Source organism: Aquila chrysaetos, chromosome 15 (assembly GCF_900496995.4).
Source record: "Aquila chrysaetos chrysaetos chromosome 15, bAquChr1.4, whole genome shotgun sequence".
In the NCBI taxonomy this organism is placed as follows: Eukaryota; Metazoa; Chordata; class Aves; order Accipitriformes; family Accipitridae; genus Aquila; species Aquila chrysaetos.
The window spans coordinates 2,390,287-2,414,847 of NC_044018.1; the positions used below are offsets into that span (position 1 = coordinate 2,390,287).

A 24,561-nucleotide genomic window follows, 5' to 3' on the forward strand; every position below is an offset into this window, starting at 1 on the left:
ACCACTGCACTGAAGCAAAGTGCCTGTAAAAGCCTTTAACCTACCATAAGAAGCATTTAGTGTTAGATGCTTTCAGGAGCTTCTCTTCTGGGAAGAGGAGAATGTATCTCCAGGTAATGGAGAAAAGTGGGGAATTGTCCTTGCTGACTGAAGTAAGTTTCTATTACCCTTGACTCTGTGGCTACCCTGCAAATATACTCTGATCCCTAACAGAGACCAGTGGCACCAGTCTCCAGTGGTTTCATTCTTTGCTGAGTGGCACACAGAGACAATGAGGACTGCTGTTTCCTCAGATGTGTCCCTGCTGGCATTCAACCTGTCACCCACACTTTTAAAATTTGTACAGAAAGTTACTAGAGGATATTTTAAAGTCCAGAGTGAATCTACTAACATCCTATTACGGATCACCTCATAATAACCAGATGAATGCGGGCAGATGCTGGGAGAGCCAACCTACAGCCACAAACCGGAAAGTATCACGAAGCAGCATGGTCCAGTGGTCAGTGTACAAATTTATGCTTAAGAAACTCAGAAGCTTGTATTCTTAACTGGACATCTGCACAGAGACAGTCCCTCCTGTTCAATGCAAAGGATATCATTTAATATATGACATAACATGTTCTTGTTTGAAGGAAGAGGAGGATGGCAGTACCAAACTAGATCAGAAGGCTGGCCTCTCTTGTCCACTGCTCTGTCTCAGGAAACAGCCTGTTTCAGACTTTACAGAAAGATATAAGAAACCGTCAAACAGGTAGTTGACAAAGTGTCTTTCATAAGGCAAACTTCCTCTTTAGCCCTCTGAATCCTAATCAGTGTGAAAGATATCCTGGCTGAGCATCTATAGAGCTTCCATGAGACTGCTCATTTAAAATAAAAACCAATGGTAATAAAAACTTGCTAAGCAATTAGTTCAGACTGGATCTGATAATGGAAAAACGTAAGCCACTATAATGAACTTATTATATTTTATACAGTATTTGCATTTAAAATGCTTCAATGCTTTATCTAATGAAGATGGTAATACTTTGTGTTTTATACTAACTATTTAGAGTAGAACTAGCTGAACTGTAAAGCAGTAACAGTGATTGATCAGCCTGAAAAATTAAAGTTAGACTCAGAAATACTAAGTATTCTGTCTAGCAACAGCCAAGTATTAAAAAAAAAAAATTCACCAGGGATTACATTTTCTTAAATAACGGATGTCAGTCCAACCCTGCATGTGCTATTAGCCAGGTGTTAATGTGTGGATCAGTAGATGTTTGCTCACATGCTATAATGATCAGTTCCACTCACACTTGCATGACACTTGTCACCAGGAATTTCAAACCACTTTGCAAATATTAATTAAGTCCCTGTATACCCTCTATGGTGGATAGGAGCTCCATTTTACAGAAGCATAGGGAGCTGAAGGGGGAAACTCAGAGCACAGGTTGGGCACAGTCCCCCTGTTTCAGCTCATAGACAACACTAGTTCGTACCAGCCTCAAGGCAGAGTTTATGATACATAGACTTACGTTACTAAACAGCTGGAGGGCTACATCTGGCTATGCCCACTAGCATAGCATTTCTTTGCTCTGCCCCTATCTCATATTTGGGCAAGGTGTGCATTTTGTGAAAGCTGGGGGACCTGCCATCTGATCGAGGTTCCCAACAACTTACCATATTGTGGCAGTACTCTGTGCTCTACAGAGGTCCTGTAAGTGGGACAGGATGCTGTCAAATCCCAGGCGGTAGGCTCTTCTACCTTCCTTCTACCTCCACTGGTACCCCACTACAACAGCTACTTGACAGTACCAAGGAGGAACTATCAATGTTGTTAGGGTACTTCCCAAGCAATATGAGACAGAAAAATGTATTTTAAATACCGTTCCAACAAAAAGACTCCAGCCTTCTATAGGTGTTGAGTCAGAACAAAGACTACCTCTCTGTGTTCGCCTCTGGAATAGTCAACAGCACGCAAAGTGCTAGACAGCACTTTTTCTAAAATACGACCACCAGGAAAGTGACATTAAACGAGCTCCAAGATATATGATCCTCCTTTAAACTATGCATACAAAACACATGCAGTAGTGTGACGAGAATAATGGCTCCAGTCCTCTCTCTTCACATCACTGTGAGCTTTAGGAATGGTTCTGGTCAGGCAAGCAGACTCCAAAATAAAAAAAACTCCACTATTCTGATCAGAGCATACCTCAACCAGCACAAAATCCTGATCTACTTTATTGTCTTGTTTTACATCTGTGTTTTACTTGCCTTCTTCAGAAGAGTGAGAGTTATAGTGCTGAGATGAGACTGCTCCTAAGCTCAGCAGAGAAGTACAGTATACAGCTAAACGTTTGTTAATTTGGTTTCTAATTTCTTTGCTTTGTGATGTTGGAAAATATCAAGGCTACTTTTATAATGTATGAAACAATTCATTTTTAGTAAACTTTTAAATCAAGCCACGTTAAGAATTAGGAGTAGGAAATGGGAGATCAATTAAAAATGCACAAAGCAGCTTTTAAAACAATCTTTCTAATCAACCGGCCCTATCTTTAAAATGTGCTAAAAATGAAACTGTCTCCTCCATAGCACATGTTGTGCACCTAACGTTGGTTTTATTTCCAAGGAAAGCATTATCTGCAATTAGTAAACTGTATGAATAATTTTTAGATTACATAGGCTTTCAAAATTTTAGATGTAGAAGACCTCAATTTTGAGCACCTTGTTTTTATGTATAGATGGAACAACAGACAAGGAGTTTCCAACTAACCTTTTTTATTCAGATTTCAATTTGCTTCTAGGCTTTGAAAAGCAAAAAAACCCACCTCTGCTGTTCAAGTGTAAAAGAGGCTGCAGCCCTGGGAAGAAAGGTAGCACTGCTCTGTGGTTGGCCACCAATGACCTCCAACAGTTGTGTCTTGACTTCCTTAGCATTTCAGCAAACATGAATGTAAATATCATTTTCAATTAAAATTATTCCAATACAATACAATTAAGTTTAAAAAGCTTGCTAATTTCAACAACTTTTTATGATGTTAATACAAAAATATGCTGGTTTTATCTACCATCATGGAGCTAAACTATGTGAGGGCAGATCAGGGGAGACTTGTGCTACCGAGTCTTCCTCCAAGAACCAAACTTGTGAGGTTGTTTGGAAGACCAACAATGTGCAAATGATTAAAGAAAGAACCGACCCAAGGAGTCATAGCTGTAAACCTCTTAGGCTTTTTTTTCTGCTTAATGATAGTAGCAAATCTCAAATGGTGGCAGCTGACCCATCATTACAGTAAATTCTAAAATTTGGTTAGTGTTTTAAGGACAGTCACCCTTTCCGGGTGGCTTGTTCCTTACCTCTGTACCTCCTTGTTCTTCCACATGGAGGCAGACTGAGCCTTTGGCACACGTTCAATAGAATTCACCAGTTCTTCCATGAGAAGTCTGAAAAGACATCATAATTAAATTGGTATTGCAGCCTTTCACACAGGAGAGAACTTTGTCCCAAATGTTTCCAAAATATCACACAAATTGTAAAACTATTAGGAAGTTTGAAAGAGAGCTTCTTCCCGCAGAGGCATCGCAGCAATTACCCCTCACCAATACTGCCCGTTTCCCCACTGAGTATGTCAAGCTCAAGTTAGTCCAATTCTGTCTGCCTGGTTGAGACAGCAGAGGATCTGGCCCACTGGGTTATGGGTTATTTGGAATGTGGCAGGACAAGAGGAACTCCGAAATCTCTCTCCTGCTGCGCAAGATGATTTCTTCATTACTGACTTCTTGTCATATGGAATGAGACAAAATATATGAAGAAAACTCATCAGCTTATGCCTGTTTATCACTTACAGAAGCCAAGCACATTTTCAGAGTGAACTCTTCTCACCTACAAATGCACAATACAGCATTTGAGACAGAAAAACATGTCAGGCATTAAAAATTGGCACTGCAGATTTCACTGCCCAAAACTAAACAACATTTGTAATTGTACGCATGCTTTCCCTTGAAGGTAGGAAGTGACAGATTTAACTGCAGAAGAATGACATCTGGAATTACTTGGGGTGGGAAGAAGCACACCAGTATACTCTCCAACAAGACTACGCTTGTTATCTTCTGCTATGGGCCAGCAATACCCCAGAGGTCTACTACTAGTTCATATTTATACAATTCCTTTCTCCTACAAGGGCCTTCAGTTTCTGTTTGTTTTTACACAAAGGGAGAATTACTCTGGCATAGAAAGTTTGCACAGGACCTTTAATAGACAAAGATTCCTGCCCAAAAGTGCTTACAGAGTAGTTCAGATACCATGGCCTAATCTGGTTTCTAATTATTGAACATGGCAGCTGTTCTGCATAAGAGATGCACACAGCACAAGTCCAGTTAGACTTCACTGAGGGCCAAACCAAACTGAGGGCCAATACTTGGTATTGACCTATCCAATCAACAGACAACTTTGTAAGAAAAGACTGCCAAATTTGATGACCAAGTATTAAGTTTCTGACTGCATTGTCAGGTCTTACATTTTCTACTTCAGTCTCATATTTCTGCTCTTTTTCTTAGGGCTTCTCTTTGCAGTTCAGAGCTTACATATTTCAACTGTCATTTGAAATGAAGCCAGCTTAAATTCCCTTCCACAGTGTGGAGGACAGTGCGATTATATGAATTTCAAATGCTGAAAAACTACAAGGCAATAATCTTAAAGTCTGTTATTGTTGAAAAGATTGCTGATTCCTCTTTTGTTTAAGGGAAGCAGAGAGGAGCAAGAGAGATCTTTGATTCATGGTTTTTGAAGGTTTGAAGTTGGCTATATGGTAATTGCTGCTCAAGGTGTCTCAGTCCACTCAAGATCTACTATCCCACATCTACTGCCTGGACTCAACACAAAGCACCTGCTGTAAATGTTGAAGACAGATGGTTCTAGAGGTTGGGAAACATTGAGTTAACACATTTGCAGCACTAAGGACTTGGCTGGCGTTCAGCTACTGCCTAAGAGCCTCTTCGGAACATTAGACACCACTCCTCTACCCATATTGTCCTTTACACCTTTTCCTTAGCATTGATGAAGGAGGAGTAGAGAATATTAAGGGGCTTTTTACCTGCCAATTTGAACAGTGGGCTCAGTGGCATACACTGTTCCAGTGAATCCTGTGTACTCTGTGATATAGGGCAATGCCATCATGCAGTGATAGTTTGAGATCAAGATTACATCTACCGTGGAGAGGTCAAGCAGCTCAGTCTGAAAACAGAGGAAAGAGATAAGCAACATGTAACCCTTTCATGCAGTTTAAGCAATGGCAGAAAAACTTCTTGTTCTCTTTTTTTTTTTTTAAACTTTATATTGCAGGAATGTAACTGGTTTATAAAAAAAAAAGGGTGGGGCATGTCTCAGCTGTGGCAAAGATTAATGTTTCCTTTAAATTAACAAGGCTTATTTAAAACTCCCCCTAAATTATTCCCTTCTGAAATCTGAAAAGGAAACCATGTCCTGGGTTTGTCTGTCTTTCCTGTAATGAAAAGGCTGCTGTTAAGAGAGGCATGATGATTACACTTTTATCAAAGAACTGATGGGTGCGCTTCCTTAGGGAGGAACACTGTGCAGACACCAAAACTTCTGCAGTAGCGATTTAGCAGGATGTCTCATATTTTATATGTGGCACATGGTACTGTACCCCAGGAGAGTAAGAGAGATGAATGTAGATTGTATTTATTTATATGCTTAAAATAATTCCTATATTTTCCCAAACTAAATGTTTGGCATCTTTATCATTCACATTGTACAGCAGGAGATTAAGCTCATTCATAGGATACAACGAAACAGACGGTGGGTCCAATTTGTTTTGATGTGACGGTTAAGACAGCAGTTCAGAGAGTGAAAGCAGATTTCACACACTGTTAAAGGAATTTTAATTAGAAATATTTACTGGTAATGCTATAACACGAATGGTGTCAAGTTAGAAATTTACAAGATATATGACCTCTAACTCAGTTATTATAGAGCAGCTAATGGAATTCAACACTCATCAAGCACATATTATCTGCTTACAAGGCTTGGTCCAGCAATTTGAATAAAAAAGGCAAGAAAGTAGGTCACTCGGCTTTTCAGAGGGCTGACACAGTGCTCTGGTGACAAGCTGCTTAACTCATAGCTAAGCGTTCATGGTTTCAATCCACGATCACAGCTGATGTGGGAGGCATGATCTCCAAGCTGAGTACAGTAGGTGAAACACCATCCTCAGACTCATGACAGGGCACCCTTTTATCTTACTAAGCTTGCCAGGCAGAAATACACTCACTAGGCGGTATCAAAGAGTCTGCTGATGCCTGCTCCTACCTACCACACTGGCCCTTCATGGTTTGGTTTTCAGCCCTGTCCAGATCATACAGAATCAAATGGGGAGTCACTGAGCCCTAAGCTGAATCCCAGCCCAGCGAGCCATCAGGAGGACAGAGGCTACCACTTTCCAAACTGAAGCATCCCACGTCTCAGCATCCTAGAAGCATTTACTAATAGGATGAAAAGGGTATCAAAACCAAAACAAAGTAAAATCTTCCCTGGGACTTGTGGCAATCTCACTAAAAGTGCCTATGAACTGAAGAGGTTTAAAAATGTTTCCTGAATGTGAAGTGAGAGAGACCAGAAGGTTGCCAAGCAAAGAGAGGGCTGCACCCTGCACTCTGACACGGGGAAGTGTACTCTGCTGCTGAGACAGCCTCTTATCACCTTGTGGCTTCTGGATTACATTCAAAACTGGGCTTTCTTTGGCGATGGTGTTCCTGGAAGCAATACTGTGATTCTCAAACTAACTTTTCGCAGACAAGTTTCTTCAAAAGAGGAAGGAGACAAAGAAGACGACAAAGCCGCTTTCACACAAGCTCCTCCTGTGCTGCCCAACACCAGCAACATTTCTACTCTGCTGATGCATTTGGCTGGCCATGACATCTGAACCATCCTCCAGACAGGGGAGCCTGTGAAGCTAGAGATGCGAGCTGTGTATCACTAGAGAATCTGTTCCTAGCCCTCGCAGAGCAGACTTGGCATCTACTGGGAACTTTGGGAACCAAAGCATTTGAGAGGCCATTTGTAAAGTCCCTACAATGGTGACATGTGCAGCTGGTTGCTGTCTTCTAGTTGTAACATGGATTGCTGGAAAACAGAGTTAGATTCAGTAATGACACTGGTATAATGAAGCTGCAACTCCCCATCAGTCATATTTAGAGCTACACCTGTGGGTATTTTCCAGCCCAACAAAGTAACTAGAAAGCCTAGCTGAAGCACCCTAAACCCCAGCAGATTATCATTCCTGTACATGGCCTCAATTCCAAAGGGAATCCAGAATGTAAACTCCGTCCCTCCCAAGATCTGGGCCATAATGGCACTTTCTAGGCATACAGATGCTTCCTACATCCCTCCCTTCCACACGACAGTAACCAGAAAGCTCACAAGAACCCAGAATTACTAGTTTTTGGGGGGAGCGGTTTGTGTGACTGGATTATATCCATTCTATTTGGGGAAAACAAGCAATTGCACACAGATCTGTTGACATCACTTGCCAAAACCAGTACCAGAGCTAACAACTTGCTTCAAAGAACCAAGATGACAAGAGTCAGAAGCTGCATGAGGTGAGTTTCATGGAATCAACAGACAGAAACGCTATTGCCAGAACCCCGGCAATGTGACAACAACCTTCCAGGAGTGTTTTGTACTTCCTGTCAACAAGGTCAGGCAGAAAGGAAAAAAAAAAAAAAAAAAAAAAAAAAAAAATCACTGCCCAAAAGCAATCATCTCTGTCTTTGAAAGACAGAAAAAACATCCCAACATGAAATGAAAGAACTGATGTTATCACAGCCCGAACACAGCTGAGGAAAGAGGGTACTATTCCCAGACAATTCCCCATCATTCACCCCTACCACTCTGCTCAGCTTTTTACTTCTTCAGCTCTCCTACATACACCATTAATCTGATTGGTCAGGTAAGCCCAGTTAATTCAAACATTTTCAATAGTCTTACTTTCTTTTTTTTAAACCCAGGTACTCTTGAACAAAACAGCTTGAGAAGCAGGCTCTTGCAGTTATGTCAGTGGATATGAAGGTACAGTTCTTCCCTCAAAGAGGCAGTGATGAATAGCTAAGAAGGCAGCAAAACTTTTTAACCTAAATTCGCTGCCGGCAGAACAGCACGTCTGACTGCAGCCCAGCAGAATCAAACAGTGGCTTAATCACACGGTCGGCTCCCCAGGGGAGCTCCACTAGGCAGGTCATGCATCTGTGGTTAGAGACAAGCAGCTTTCCTTGTCTTCACTCACCGCCCTTATCTAGATCAGCACATGTATCCTGTCATAATCGAGTCCAGCTCAGTCATATTGTCTTTGGAAGGCCCATAAAAAGGGACAGTTAAGTCTTATTATTCTGTGAGATATTGATCTGCTCAAGGAGACCTTCCAGATCTCCCAAAACCACTGTTGAAAAGGGCTGTTTCCATCCTTTTTCCAGTGTCATTGATACTAGAGGCACCTTAACAACACAGAGGTTTTAGTAGTATTATTTCCTGAGTACTAACAAATTACCATGACACTGATAATAATAATAATTTAGCAAGTTTCTCCCACATGATTGAGTAGAGTCAGATTTTTCAGTAAGGCTTTGAACAAACTTACCTCTGGTAAACAGAACTCAGGCACAGAGTCTACAAACACATGGCCAGAGCATTCCTTTAGTTCCTGTAAGAAAAGCACATCAACAGAGAAGACACAAAAATATAATGCAATGTCACTCTAATGCAGCAGATTTTGCACTTTCAAAACCTTTTCTTTACCATATATAATTTCCAGCCCATCAATACATTATGTTTATACCCCTTCTAGATACAATTTGCTGTAAGCAGATCTGCTGAAATTGGTTTCATGCGAGATGAGGCTGCTTGGTACTTCAAGGGATCAGATCCTCATTTGGAGGAACAGAGACAGCACTCTGGTAGGTAAGGAAAGAGACCCTGCTAACCACTGGCTGGTTTTGCTGGGGCCATGAAGGAGGTGCTGTCCTATGAAGCTGCATTTTCTCTGCTCTTCCAACTGCAGATGTGTTGGCTGGGAAATCTGTAACAATACAAGCTGACTTTGTCTATCAGAATCAAAAGTAAAGTATGAACTGAAAAGTGGGTCATGAAGACCACTCTTCTCGGAACTGCTGCTCTCCTGACCTGGAAGGTGTGCACAGCACCTTTATAGTGCCCTATCTTACAGGTTTGGAATTTAGTTTTGGTTCCCAATAACATCAAACCTTTTCTGTCCTATTAGGAGCAGAATATAATTTTTAGCCCCTGTCTCAGAGCATTTGATGAAACATCTTTTGGGGATCTAAGCTCCACGTGGCACTTTTTGTTAGATTTATCTCTACTTGATGTCTAGTCCTCTATTTTCTTCCTCTTTTTTCAAGGCTGACATCAGAAATCTTTGTCACATGAAAAGTCACATTCTTCAGGATTATGTATGGAACAAAAATATCCCCAACTCTAGTCCTAACCCACCTCACAGGCTACCTATCATCCCCTCCGCCTTCTCTCATGGATGATTCTCTTGCTTGTCCGAAAATGAGTGGTCTCAGCCAGTTTCAGACTGACAGAATTAAAGATTGAATCCAATTCTTAATAATTACAGTGCACCTGCCAACTAATAACGAATGAGCAATTACATCTAGTGGCAGAAGTCTCCTAACCTCATCTCAAGGGAGTTCAAAATGATTAAAACTAGATCGCAGCAAATTTCAATGCCTCTCCAGGACTTAAGTTTTATAACTGTCATCCAGAGAGTGCTATAACAGGAATGTCCACCCGACATGATAAAACATCCCCCTTTGACTCCTTCCCTTGCCTTTTTCCAGCATGGGTCAAAGAATTTACCATTCCAAGCAGTTACAATGGTCAAGGTGAAGGTAAGAGATGCTGCCTTTGAATTTTTAACACAATTTCCATTGACGCTGTGTGAGTTTGAAGACTTCTCCTGAGCCCACACTGCAGCAGCAGTACCACAGAAATGTAAGTACATTACATATAAAAATATACTGACAGCCTATTGGTTCTTTGGACAGAACGGAGCCCAAAGCTCCGAGACCCAGGCTGGGGTTCAGGAGGAACAAATTCCAGGGAATTCAAACTGGGCAACTCCATTCCTGCCACTGAGCGTCTGTAGCTCTGCAATTGCCAGCTAGCATGTGCTCTGAATAGAGTTGTTACTATTTTACTAACAGAAATGCTGCCTATACAGTTTCTTTTGTCTCCAATGAGAAGAAAAATCAGGTCTTTAATCTGTGATCTTCAGCTCCCTTGCCTGTAAAAATCAGATCAAACCATTTTGTCCACCTCAAAGTCCCCTACAAAAGCAACTATTATTACTGTTTTCCTTTAATGTTCATGTAGTCAGAGAACAGTCTATTAAAACAGTATTTTCTCTACTGATACCTATCGCTGCACACATTTGAAATGTATCTGCCTATTTTACTAACATCTGACATATTCTTGTGTTCATTGTTCCCCTATGGCAGATCAAGCTGGACGCTGCAGTGCCTAGTTTTGGTTGAAGCCCCAGATAAATTCTGCCTACAAAACTAATGCAATGAAAAGGGGGGGGGGGAAATTCTGTGTCTCTCATGTAGCTGAGTAAGTCCTGTGTCTTAGAATTAGAAGGCTGGAGATAATATCCTCCCTGCTATGTCCAGCAGCAGAACACATGTTGATTTCAGAGGCCAAAGACATGATTTTCCTCTATAAGAGACCTCCCATGGGCAAAGCATTCACTTTCTCATAGTTCTCCTGCCTAAAAAAGGGTATACCAATCTCATTTATAAGCATGCTATGAAGCTTTAGTGCAGAAAAGTGAGAGTGTTGAATGAAAGGCACCCTAAGAAGGCAAAGCACTATTATTTATGGAGCTCCATGAAATAAGAAAATATTCATACTAATGATTTCTGCATTTTAAGATTATTTTTTTAAAAGCTAGGCTACGTCTGAAGACTGAAAGCCTCGGAGTTGCTATTAGCATTTTGTTTCAAAATGTTCTGCTCTACAAGGACATCATGGCTGGTAAGGGTACACATCGAAACTTTTGCAGTGGGTCAGCATGGAAATATTGTTCCTGCAGTGCAAGTTCCTAATCTGTCAGGTAGCTTTTTGAATGGCAAGAAAATTCTAACCATCAGTATAGTACCTTGTCCAGAAATGTGCTTCCATCTTTCAAAACCCAACCAGGAAGTTTGGACAGCCTGGGGCTGCAGAAAGAGAGAAAAAAATTATTGCAATATGAATTATATCATTATCAGTCGGTAAGCATAGACTTTCTATTTGCTGTCACACAGGAAGGGAACACCACTTCTGTCTCAGGGAGCTAACAATCTCAATAAACCAGACAGACAGTTTCACTGAAATGACTTTTACAAATCACGATTATGACACTTACAAGTAAAAAGAATAAGAGGACGACACATGCAGGGAGTTTGATTTTAGTCATTTACGGTGAGAACTTCAAAAAGGCTCAGTGCTGCTTACATTGCCCTGTGGTGAAACTGGCTGTATAAAGAGAAGAAGTTAGGGCAGCAACAAACTCTATGCCTGAAACAATAAAAAAGCACTGTAAAACTGCGCTGGGACAGAAGACGACAGACAAATATTCCCATTAGCGATGGCAAGAGAAAGACCGATGCTCTGGACAAAGTCATTTATGGACACAGAGGTTGCAATTTTATATCCACATAAACCACAGTTTCATGCTTAGGTCTCACCCTGAAGACCTACACCAACAGCTGTACAGTGCATTTACCTGTGTTGGAAGGACAAAGGGGCAAGGAGGTTTTGCCGTGAACTGCATGTTTTAAGCTGGCAGGTCTGGTACCACTCAGCAACGGCAAGGACCCCTTTTTTAATTGTTTAAAATGCTAATAAAGAAACTTCAAGGTGGACATCGTAATCCTGAGTTTACAGTAGTAATTGCTGCAGCATTTCTTGCTACCGTAACTGAGAGACTTCTTCATACTTCACAGCGACATTTGGTTTTTGTGTGAGCTGACAACTTAGCTCTAAAACCACTGTCTGCCCAGATTCAAGCATATCTACAGAAATCCAAAAAAGAAAAAGGTGAGGAAACAAGAGAGTCGAACCCGCCTGGAACCAAGACCTGCAACAACCTCCAATTTGGAGACAGAACTCGAGAACCTGTTTGCAATGAAACCTGCAAGTGTTGTGCACTAAGCTCTACAGACAGGCATGCTGATATGCTATAAGGGCTTTCAAATTTAAGATCGTGAAAATAGGAAGTGATTCAAGGGCTCAGAGGAATGCTGTGTTCAGACTAACATCAATATAAAAGAACAAATCCTAACTGGCACTCCAGAAAGTCACAAGGAAGGAAAAAGGGGAAATCTAAGACTCAAGGAGTGAAGACAGAAGGTAAGAGGTGAGAGCAGAAGGATATGTCATCGAGAAGCTATGCCAGAGAAGTGCAACCCCCTTTTGAGGATAAAGAGTAAGTCTGAAGAAGTCTGATGACAGAAAAGATGAGGTGGCTAAATGTACTCCCCACTGACACATTCGAAAGCACAATTTAAGAGCAGTATTTTGGAGACTGAGGGAGCTGAGCAGAATTGGTGCACAGAGACTAAAACAGCTATGGAAAAAGCAGGGAAAAAGCAATAACAAACCACTCTGACATACAACTTTGACAGATAAGGGAGGAGAGGAGAGAAATGTTGGTCGGAAGGGACATCTGGAGGTCTATAGTCCAATGTCTCAAAGCCAGCACTAGATCAGGTCAGCCACAGCTTTGTCCAGCTGTGTCTTGCAACTCCCTGCAGCATGAGATTCTAGAGCCTCTCTCGGGGTGGGTGAAAGTGCTAAGAAAAACTTAATCACTGGGAGACTGATGTCCAACCTGAGCCTCCCAAGACACAATCTGTGGCCACTAGCCCCTTATACTGCCTGCCACAGCTGAGAAGAGTTTGGCTCTGTTGTCTTTATATCTTCGTTTCAAGCAGATGTAGGTGGCTGTTAGCTCCCCTTCTAGCCTTCTCTCTGCCAGACTGAACAAGCCCAGCTCCCTCAACCTCTCAGTGTAGTCATGGGCTCTGGACCCTAACCATCTTGGAGCCCCCTGAATACCCTCTCCAGTTTCTTAGCATCTCTCTTCAACTGGGAATCCAAACCTGGATTCATCTGCGGTTTCACCAGCATGAGGCAGAGCAGAATAAACTTTCCTTGATATGCTTGCCCTGCTCCCTCTAATATAGCCTAGTATGCAGTTTGCTTTATTCATGATGAAAGAGCACTATTGACTTGTACTAAACATGGCATCCACTGAAGAGTATACAGTCTTGTCAAGAGAGGCAAAATTAGCAGAGAGGTCTTGTGTGTGGGTGAAAGTGGAATAAGCAACACAGGACAGAAAGGACTCTTTACCTTGAAGGCAAGAAGTAACACAGTTCCTGCCGACATAGTTTTGACATTGTAATAGAGTGATTGATTAATCCAAAATAGCTAGAACTGTCCCATAAATAATGTGAGCAAGTGTGTCATGGCTAGACAGGAAAGGTTAAGAGCTTCCCACATGTTCATTTTACAGTTTTGCATTTGACTTTGGTACAGGGGAGAAAATTCCAGTTGACAAACCTCCTTTAAAGTACATGAACTGGCATAAAGTGTTTGGCAACTGCAGGTACTTTGCACATGCTCCATGGGCTGGTGAGAACAAGGACTGCCATTTCCAGGACAAGGTGGAATCTACATACCTTTTCATGGGCTTTTCTGAAGAGCTAAAAACTCTAAAAAATGTCCAGTCCCTTTAATGACACAAACACTACAGCACTTTCCTCTCTTACAGATTAAAGCACAGGCTCTCAAAATGTTTGCTCAAGGAGGGTCCCATGCCAGGTACGACACAGGATTTAGCTGCGTAGCAAAGATTCTACCTTTACGCTCCAGAGGTAAAAACTAGGGCACCTTTGCAGACCACATACTGAGACTTTCAGAACCCAAGTGGTTCATGGATCATACTTCAGGGACCTCTGGTTTAAAGACAGCAAGAAGCACAGCTCCTCTCTGGTTAAGATTTCACATGGGTCCATCTCAGCCTACCTGCAAGCAGCAGCACGTCTGGTTCTGAGAGGACACACAACTGGTAATAACCTAAGATCTGACAGACCTATGTTCAAATTCTTGCGCTGCTACATGCTTCACGCAAGACCTCAGGCGGTCAGTCCTTCTTGTAGTGTCTCACCTGGAAACTGATGATAATGACATCTCTCTATCACCTGGCTGTGTTATGTTGATAATACACATTTGAATTTCAGAGGTATTTAGACATCATGGTAATGTAGACCTAATGCATAATGGTACAACTATGAATACTATAGAGAGAGAAGGACTTTTTGGTGGCAGCCACATTCCTCCTCAAGTTTCTAACACATTTCCACCACTCCCTGCAAGACATGTGTTTTGTAGAGTACTGAAGAGATCAATTACTTGCCCAAGTCCATGTGCTTAGGACAATCCTTGCTGTAAGGGGTGTTCAATCACCTTACTGACAAGATTGATTGGATTTAAATCCAACTGTTTGCTCCGATTCCACTGGGCCATCAGGGGTCAAATCTGACATCCTTTCTTATTGAGTTTGAGTCATTTTAGTGCAGACATTCTGGAGGTACTTGGGGAATTCCAGGTTGTGACCTGCAATTTGGCTGTTCATTCCCAGGGCCTGCTATCAGCAGACAAAGCTGGCATATCCCCAGGGAGCGCTGATGCCTGCAGTTCTAAAGAACCTCTTAAGCCTTTGTTCAATCACCTAATTTTGCTACTTGTTCCTCTCTCAATTTCCTTTTTCTTTGGGGGGTAGGAAAAAGCAAATGCAAGGCAATTCTGTCTGAACCTGGATTTCCCAAATTTTCTGGATCCCTTCAAAATCTGCTACTGCCCCTAAACATTGTAGTTAGCAATTGCATTATGGAATAGGACAAAAATTGACTATCACACTGATCTGTCTTAAGGCATCTGTTGCGTACTCTACAGCAGATCTTGAACGCCACGTTCTTGCCGAACAATGCATATATTTGTCTATTCTTTTCCTCTCCAAAAAATTACACATCACAGGAATTGCTGGACAAACTGCTTTAACCTCACTAGGCCACTTAAGAAACTCCCAGTCATATTCTCCCCCTCTTAATCAAGCCTCCCCTGAACCCAGAATGTTCCTCACTTGTTTCCTCATAGATCAAAGTTACTAAATGGCTTTTGTGAAAACTCCTACTGCTTCCCATCACCAAGAGTTACTCATTCCCACCTTTCCAACCCCTCATTTTTCTAATTGATTCCATTTATGCAAGACATAAGTCACCCTAACTGAATATCCAAATTCATCTAAAAACCTGGGAAAAAATGACTTCGTAGTCAGGGAGTAGAAGGGCGAGTCTTCATTTCAGAATTCTCTTCTAGACTCTACTTTTGTTTCACTGCTGTTCCTTTCCTGTGCCCAGCTGCACTGGCCTTTATTTAATTTTTAAAAGGGAACAATTATGCCATCAAATCAACTAACAAGGACTGTTAAGTGCTATTTTTCTTTGCATTAGTCTGTGCTCTGAAGAAAAGCCCAAGAAGATGGTGGTTAAACAGTACTTGCTGGGCTCCACGCACTCCATCTCAGTTACCCATTTATCTCATCTTGCATGAAGAAGCCAGAAAGATGACAGATATGTGACCTCACTTGTGCTGAGCAGTTGCAGCAATACTTTACTGAAGCTTAGAATAAATTATCTAGAAAAACCAATCAATAAATCCATAAAATGTCTTCCGTCTACTGAGCCAAAGGACGTTATTTTGATAAAGAGAATTTTTAAGTGAACAAAGTCTATTTATGACACCAGATGATGCTGTTCATTTGTACTCATACCCTCCCTCCTTCCAATACACCATTTCACGCAGAGCACTCCAACTGCAACCCAAGAAAACACAGACCAAGTGCTTACAGGCCGCAGAACATACCTCTGAACCAGCGGCAATGGAAGGAAATTGAGAGTAGACGTCATATCCAGTCCGCAATCCAACATGATGGTAGTGGATTTGAACTTGAGTACATTGCATGGTAAGGTTGGGTGTCCTGATAAGCAGTACTGAAAGAATACAAGAATGAGTTATTCATGACCTTTACCAACAGAGTGAACTCCCCCTTGAAAATTGCCTTTTTTCCCTTATTTTTAAACACATAGTTTCATGCGCACCAAAATAAAACCTGATTTCCTATGAATCTGTGTCTCACAGCTGTGTGCGTGTATTGAGATTTCCCCATGTCAGGGTTTTAAGGGTTTTCTGATCACACGGGTTGAGAGGATGGCATAGCTCCTCTCTCCCAATTTAGGACATGTAGAATCTCTTTTCTAACAACCACCTATTTTTCACAAAAATCCCAGAAAAACGGTTTCTTTAAAACTCAGTCCTACGGGCTGAAATTGGCTAGCAAATTTGTAAATTATTTGGGATGGAAAGGGAGGGAGAGAATCCCTGCAGGAAACCCAGGCTTTATTTCCGTAAGAAACCAGCCTAAACAACCAAACAAGGTGCAGCCCACACCTTCTGTGGCTGTTTGGCACAGATCAGCAGAGGAAGCTGTACATGTGCACTTGCAGCAGCTCTGGGGCATGCTCTCACCTGCTTTTTGTCTTGCTAAACGCAAACAGGAAACACGAGGGAATGGACAACCATACCTGAATGAAAGGGTTTGTGTACTGAGAAATCCCAAATGCTTTGCAAGCTTAATGAGCCAGTAAGCAGGTTATGTACAGGGGCACTTCAGCATCATTGAGATGCAGTCACCTCTTGTGTGGAGAGTGGCAAACATTTAACGAGGCACAGGAGCAGCTGAAGCTTTGAATAAGAAGAGAAGTGAATAAAAATGCCAGCTTTAAAATGCGGGATTAGAACGTAAATGTCTGAATAGAGGGTGGCCACCTCCGCATGAGAGTTTCTCTTCTTTGTCGAGGGATTCCATGGTTCTTCAGGGATTGCAAGAATAAGAGATTTTGCATCTTGAATACAAGTTTTTGTATCTCCAAAGCCTGGGCATCTGGCAGGACAGCCATGCTCAGGTGGTCAAACTTTAGCTTTTAAATTCAAGTTTTGGTCAATTAAGATGAAAAATTGGTTGGCCATGCACCACATTGAAAACAGACTCAGTCATTTATACCTTATGCTTGCTTTCTATACTTCACTCTACTAAGTGGAAAGAAGGTAGATTAATCATTTCACTTTCTACCTCTGCTCACAATATGTTAACACAGGATTGCAACTGTCTGGATTAACAACTCCCAAGGAGCCTATTTACATACATTCATCAAAAAGCTGTTTTAAATTATATTTAAATATGAAGAAGCTACTAAGCCCCAAATATTAAATTAAAAATATCACACAGACTTTTGTTTTAAATTCACAAAGCCTTAATTACTAAGGAGCAACATTACATTTTGCCTGCTGTTAGCAAAGTTTTAAAAAAATGTGAAAAGCCAAGCTGCTGAAGAAGTGAGTAAACAAGTAAGGAATTCAGTTGTTTTATTCGCAAATGTAAGACAGGCATGTGAAATTAAGTTCTTACCAGACCAGAGCTTTGACAACTGAAGTTATAAATCCAAGTAAATAGAAAGAAATGAAGGAAAAAAAAAAATCTAAACTATTTTTGTAGCATTTAAACTATCTGTAATTAAAAAAAGGCAATGAAATATCACCTCTTTTATCAGCAAAACACTTTTTTGCTTTTTTTTAAAATCATGAATAGGATCATGACCCTGACATCTACGAGCTAACTGGAAAATCTTCCTTTTTTTCTTCTTTAAAAGCATCTAAAATAATCTATATCTGTGGCTGTCATGCTGTGGTAAATGGATTCCTGGGAGTCAATGGACTCTTTCTACCAGATTCAAGTAAAGTGACTGAAAAAAAAAAAAAAAAAAAAAAAAAAGGCAATTCATACATGCTATACAGCTATTTGCACAGGTGACACTTCTGGGCCTGGACCTCTGTTAGAATTTTAGATTAGGAATCCAAGAATATGAGTGTTTGCACTATATACGTCTCTATGCACTCTACAAATGTGATCATTTTCACCCAGTTTATACTTGTTACTGTTTAAAACAGATCCAGAGATTCCAGTCACTAATATTGCTCACTGGACTAAAATGCAAGTCTTTTTTTCTCTAAGATTTATTTGCTTCCATCTTTATTCCCTTATGGCTAAAGGCTGGTGCAGCTGACGCACTAGGTGCCTCATCACCCAGCTAAAAAATAGTCATGTAACAAAGCCACAAAACAGACAAAAGACATAAATATGCCCACCTCAGCTCACAACTTTTTTGGTAGGCTTTGTAAATTGGATGAAAGTTTGACAAAGCAGGGCACAAAGAGATCAAGATGAGGGGCTAATTCCAGATGCTAAGGCCCTAATAGAGGCAGGTTCTCAGGAGGCATCTGGTTCATGCTGAGTATATGCCAGCTCAGAGCATCTCTAGTGATCTCATGGATGGCAATGTGACAGAGAAAAGAGATGATGTCTCACACTAGCAGTTCCAAAACATTCAAAATTCTGCAGGTTAAAACCAGTGCTTTGAATTCCAACTGAAGCCAACAAATACTGCAGTGCATTCTTCCAGTATTAATATCACATGCTAGCTTACAACCTAGGGGGAGATTAGCAACTGGTTTTGCCTGGACCAAAGCACATTTGAATATGCAGGAGCCTGACATTTTCACTGGATTCTGAATCAGGTTTGGAGTCCGTCACCTTTACCTTGTTCTTCTAAATTCAACCCAAATACATGAGAAAAGAGGACGAAATAGCATCCAACTCCTTCCCCCACAACCCCGAGATTCAGACACATGTCCAGACAAATATAAGATGAAGAATCTGGTCTTAGGATCCTCAGTGCCCAAATTTATACACGGGTCTAAAAATGTTACAACACAGATTTCGGACAGCTTGTATTCCTTCCCCCTCACCCCAACCCCTTCCCTCCCTCTACCCCTATGCAAGACTCTAGACATTAAAAGAACTCTGCATTTCCACTATGGTCTTCATTTAAAGATTTCTCAGCTTGCATTTCGCCACCCTGCATCGTATCAGCCTCTACAATCACGTCCAGAAGTGCTTAGCTTTGCAGACTTTGTCCCACCGGTAGTATTCACCCACGCACAGAGACTTAATCGCATACGTAAGATTATGCAGGATCAAGCTCATCGGCCACCTGCCTACCGAATTAATTTTACACACTTACACCACAGACAGTGGTTTACCAGATGCCTCAAAACAAGCCCAGAATCCAAGTTCACTTCTATGAAGCTTCCTCAAGACAAAATGCTCAGTCTCAAAACCCAGACACAATCTTACATTTAACAACGGTGTTAACTTCAGGTTAAACAAATGAAATGTTACACTCGGGTATTTTGAAACCTGCTTTGGTTTTCACCTCCAGACAAAGAATTGCAGCACATTATGTGAAACAGAGAAATTCTTCCTGGAAAATAAATTAGTGGCTGAATCCCGAGGTCTCTAGGAAACTTAAATAGTTGAAAGGGGAAATGTAGAGAGGAGACCAATAATACGGGTAATGTATTTTCTGGTAAGTTTCCCTTTAGAAGACTGTAGTATCAGAACCAAAGTCTCTGTCAGAAGCATAGTGCGCCCCTGACAAAGCTATTTCAGGCTGATTTCCTTATTAGTAATTACCTGTATTAACGCCGTACCGCCGGCGGAAAATGATTTTATTATGAACCACGGGGATTTACTAATATTCTTAGAGCAACCCAGGGGCAGCCACACGTGCGGTGCGACTCCAGCCCTGCTCCGCGGCCAGACTCGCGTTTAAGGGTAGGAAGGCAGAGAAACACCTCCTCCTCCTCCTCCTCCTCCTCCCCCTCCTCCCGAATCCCACCCACGTTTCACCCTATCCACAAACCCAGCCAGCCCCTGCACAGCCGCCAGCCGTGGAGGGGAGGCGGGGGAACACGGCGGCAGAAAACCGGAGGAGAGCCGCCCGCCCGGGCCTGTGCCCCTTCCCACACCCCGGCTCCCCTCAGGGCCGCCCCCCCTCAGTGCCTCAGTTTCCCCTCACGCCCGGCGGGGCTGAAGCTGCCACAGCCCAGGGGCGATCCCGGGAGACCCCCCCCTCACCGCCGGGGGCGGGCTGAAGCCCCCACCTCCCTCCATCTCCACACACTCACCAGCTTCATGCTTCACCCGGCTCTATTTACTGGGACAATCCTGCCCCCACCTTCCTGCCCGGCCCCCGCGCCCCAGAGCATCATGGGACTTGCAGTCCCACCGCCGCCCAGGATGAAGTAATGGCCGAACCCCGCCTCTCCCTCCCGAGGCATGCCGGGAGTTGTAGTCCGGCCCCCGCGCTTCTCACCGCGCTCCGGCGGCGTGGCGTGCCGCCGGGGCATGCTGGGAGTTGTAGTCCCCGCCCGGCGGCTCTCCCCGTCACCCTGGGGAGGGGGGAACTACAAGTCCCAGGGTCTCACAGCTGCAGCAGGTGGGAGCTTGGATGTTGATATCAACATGGCGCTTGTCAGACAGACAAAGACAGTCAGTCTGGTGTGATTGAGCCAAAAAAAAAAAAAAAAAAAAAAAGGGAAAAAAAAAAAAAAAGAAGAGGGAGCGAGCGAGGAGGAGGGAGCGGCAGGAGGAGAGCGAGACGGGGAGGGGGGCCCTTGTCCTCGGGGGGGGCTGGGGAGGGGGGCTCGGCGGCCGAGGGATTTCCTCCCCCCCCTATTGTTCTCGTCCCTCTGCGCCCCCGGTAATCTCCCCTCACGCTGGGGCGGGGGCGGGCGGGGGGACCCCCCCCACCTCCTGCCGTTACATGGTGAGGTGGAGACGCCGCCAGCACCCAGAGGTGAGTGTTGCTTGTGGGGAGGAGGGGAAGTGTGGGGCCGGGAGGAGGGGAAGGGGGTGGGGGGGGGCTGGGGGGGTGGGAGCGAGAACGGCGCTTGTGAGGGGAGGGGGCGGGCGGGTGGGTGGGCTGGAGGGAGGGAAAGGGGGAGCGGGAAGGGGTCCCCCCCCCCCCTCAGCCGGCACCGCGGCTGCCTGTGGGGGAGTTGAGGCGCGCCGGAGAGCGGGTTTCCTCACAGCGCGGGATGTGCGTGAGGGGGAAAGCCGGGGCTGGGGGGGGGTGGTCGGGCAGGGGCAGCCCCCTCAGCCCCTTCCTCAGCCCGGGCGGCCGGTCGCCGGCAGAGTTTGAGCCGCGGTTCTGGGTGGCTCCGCGTTATTCTCGGCGCCCCCGGAGCGGAGGAGGAGGAGGAGGAGGAGGAAGGTGTCCCCGGGAGGCTGCTGCGGGGGTCTGCGGGAGGGCAGGGCAGCCTCTGGGTTTTAAAGAAGAGTCCTCCATCGTTGTTCCTGCCGTTTATTGATTGATTCTTATTTTTTTCCACCCCTCTCCCGGGTGCGTGGGGGGGGTGGGGGGGGGGGGGGGAACGACACGGACTCGTGGTGGCGGAGTCCCCTCAGCCTGGGTGGGTGCTTCTTTTTTTGGGGTGGGTGGTGTTTCGGTTTTCTTCGCCGTTGAGTTTGGGGCTGGGTTGATGCGAGCCCCGGCGCGGCTTGTCCCCAGGACACCGGGGAAGGGGCTGAGGGATCGCCGTGGGTTTGCGGGGGCTGCTTTCTGGGGGAGCCCCGGTGCTTTGTGCGTGTGGGGTTCTGTGTGTGGAGGGGGGAACGGGGGCCACGGGTGCCCCGAACCCCGCTGGCTCCCGGGGCTGGGAGGCTGAGGGAAGAGGAGGGCGAGATCTGTTGCAGCTCCCCGGGCTTTGAGAGGGGGTTTTCGGGGAGGGCAAAGGCGTTGAATCCGAAGGGTGTCTTGTTGCTGGAGAGTTTTTAGCATGGGAACGGCTGGGGGAGGAGGAGGAGGACCCGGAGGGAAGTCATTCCCAAAATGTGCGAGGAGAGCTTGGGTGGGGTGTCACAGGCTTGTTTATTTTTGTACTTCTTGGGAAGAGATGGCGGGGGGGGGGGGGGGGGGAGATGCTTTTCTACCCGTGCCTGGGGTCTTTTTTCGGAAGAGCAGTGTGTATGACCCCAGGACGGGTTGGAGTAAGTGGGAGGGAATGCCGCTGAACTGTTTTGCTGTGGTTCGGGGTTAAAACAAAACAAGAGGCGAGTGTTTTTAGGCGCAGAATACACATGCGAGACCGACCGAGCCGAGTTCTTCAACCTCAGTTTTGTCTGATGGTTTTTTTCAGTTCTACGAGTGTCTCTTGGTATGTTTGCAGAGCACTTCTTCGGAAAGCATTTTTTCCTTGGCGATAGGTCTGAAAAAGCCTTGGTCATGTGTGCTGTTTTTCTCAGTCCCTTCGTGTTAGGGACAAAAAATGTTTTTTTTTTGGGGGGGGTGGGGAGGGAAGAAGGAAGAGGAAATGAAGATCGTAAGCATGTTTGCTGTTTGTCTGTGGAGTCGGGTGTATCTCACTTTGTTCTCCTCAAGTAACATTGGGAGTACAGATTAAGTGGCTTTTAAGTACAAAATGTATATGAACAAAAGCTGGGAAGATTTAAACTTTGTAGGGAGGAAAGCGTTAAACTGATAGCCAGGGCACGCGTTTGAGAGCACTGTCGGAGCAGATCTGATAGACACTAGCTACGTGCCCCTGCTTCAAACTAATGGGGATGGAGAAAAAAGAAACTGGTGGGAAAAAACCTACAATTTGCATGAATGATACCATGTAAAATATATCGTATCGGAGAGAGGAATTGTGCTCTGCAGACGATTTGTGGGCTGGCAAAACCCTGAAGTGTGCCTGCTTGCGTCCCGTGATATGACTAGCTCATTTCTGCAGGGCTCATCAGGTACAGACTCTGCTTCCTTCCTGGGATGGTGCAGCTGGCATTTGATTTCCTCCATGGATGGGAGAGGAGGAGTCCTGTGCAGTTTTTTTTCCCTGAGATGATTGCATTTTCTTTGGCCTTGCTGTACCCTGCCTCATTAGTAGGAACTGCATCTATATTTATTTACCATTATACCATGTCCCTTGGGATGTCGGGTGTAGTTTGGAGTAGGTATATATGGATTTATCACTCTTAACGTTTTTTTTTCTCCCATCATGCTAGGACCAAATCCGTCAACAGCAGAGAACAAACTTAATTTATTTCTGTGTTTTGCATCTCCCTTTTTGCCATTTCTCTTCCAAATTGCTAAGAAAACATCTCCGAGATGTGGGTGAGGGAGGGAAGTAGGGGAGAAGTGAGAAAGGGATGGAATATGTTATCTGTGCAAGGATGCATTTATTATCTGTGTGTCCTGAGAGCACTGGGCTCTGTGAAAGAGCAGGGTTTGATACTGCATCCAAAAACTGGGGTTTGGGAACGCTGTTTTTCCTTATGTGAAGATTCTTCTTCAGCCCCACGACAGCCACAACTTTTTCTATATGGTTGACAGAATTGTCTGACGAGCCTGGGCATGAGACTAGGAACAAGGAACTTGTGTTTTACTCAGCGATGTCTGTTCTTCCTCCTATCGTTCCTTTAGCACCAGTGCAAGCACCAGAACAGGCATCAGCATTTTTACTCCTGTGTCATCCAACTGTTCAGAGCAGGTCTAGACGACATTGTGGTATGCAGACTGCCAGCTGTGTTATAGGAATGCTACCATGGGTGAAACTGCAGGATTTTTAAAGAGTGGTAAGGAAATCTTGAGGAAAATCCTGTGTGGATGAGGCCTGCTTATCTCTCTAGCTACTTTACTGAGTCGTCTTGAGCAATTCCTTTTGATTTGTTGACCTTTCTAGGAAACGTGCATCTCCTTAGCATTATGATTCTGATAATTCCACAGAATTAGTAACCAGTGTCAGCTGCAGAAAGCTTACTTCTAAGGCAGTTTCTGTGCGGGTCTTAGTGACTATCTTTTTCTAAAGGATATTAAAAGTTCGTGGCTGTCCAGTGTTTTGAAAATTAAATTATTATGAAGTGTTTACTTTATAGTGATAATCCATAAGTTCATGGAGGTGTTTGGTATGTTTTTTCATTGGTATCTAGAGCTGGGAAAACAGTGGGGTTCTGACATTCACTTTTAAAACTAATTTTATTTTTAATGAAATTAATTTTTAATAAGCATGAATTTCAAGAATTGTTCTATCATTAACTTTTGGGACTGCTCTTTTTTTCTTGTATGTCAGTGGGGCACTCGTGAAATTTGGGTCTTTAGGATATGATGTTTGCGTGGGAAATTGGAGAATTAGTGAAACTGAAACGTAAGAAAGGAAGAACACTGTACTGTTCCTTTCATAAAGGGATCTCGGAAGATGTGTGGTTGTGTATGTTAGCAACTAAACCAATTTGCATGAAATGACAGCACATATTAATCTAAAGAAAGCAACTTGTGTTTTACAGTGATTTCTGTGCAGAGCTTTTAGGGACACTACAGAATTACACGTTACAGTGTTGGGATCCGTGTCAAATGTGTTTTATCTTCTGCAAAGTTTAGGATTTGAAATCAAACACTTGAAGGGATGCTGTCAGCTTCAGAATCCTGCCGCAAAAACCCCATGCCTTCATTTCTGCTATGGATAACTTTATGCAGCTTTGACAC

General features: G+C 43.7%; 2 protein-coding genes across 24 annotated transcripts in view; one reads left to right on the forward strand and one right to left on the reverse strand.

The window, feature by feature from the left end:
* The window catches only part of INTS9 (integrator complex subunit 9), a 72,923-nt gene extending 52,647 nt beyond the window's left edge, over positions 1-20,276 (reverse strand). For 7 of the 10 annotated variants that reach the window (XR_005934062.1, XR_005934058.1, XR_005934061.1 and 4 more), the window contains exons 1-6: positions 20,207-20,276; positions 15,986-16,113; positions 11,172-11,232; positions 8,628-8,690; positions 5,070-5,209; positions 3,334-3,420 (exon numbers count right to left, since the gene is read on the reverse strand). Coding sequence is in view for 4 of the 10 variants with exons in the window: in XM_030036888.2 (XP_029892748.1) it covers positions 3,334-3,420; positions 5,070-5,209; positions 8,628-8,690; positions 11,172-11,232; positions 15,986-16,113; positions 20,207-20,215 (488 nt within the window). In the remaining 6 variants the exon portion in view is untranslated. Of the gene's footprint in view, positions 1-3,333; positions 3,421-5,069; positions 5,210-8,627; positions 8,691-11,171; positions 11,233-11,420; positions 11,531-15,985; positions 16,114-19,712; positions 19,900-20,081; positions 20,147-20,206 lie in introns of those variants that run through there. The other 3 variants (XM_041128951.1, XM_030036889.2, XM_041128952.1) reach the window with 3 other exon arrangements.
* A 414-nt stretch (positions 20,277-20,690) lies between these two features.
* Positions 20,691-24,561, forward strand: part of HMBOX1 (homeobox containing 1) — a 126,831-nt gene continuing 122,960 nt past the window's right edge. For 9 of the 14 annotated variants that reach the window (XM_030037272.2, XM_030037275.2, XM_030037270.2 and 6 more), the window contains exon 1: positions 20,692-20,877. The gene's annotated coding sequence lies outside the window, so the exon portion shown is untranslated. Of the gene's footprint in view, positions 20,878-24,561 lie in introns of all 14 variants that reach the window. The other 5 variants (XM_041128777.1, XM_030037268.2, XM_030037280.2 and 2 more) reach the window with 2 other exon arrangements.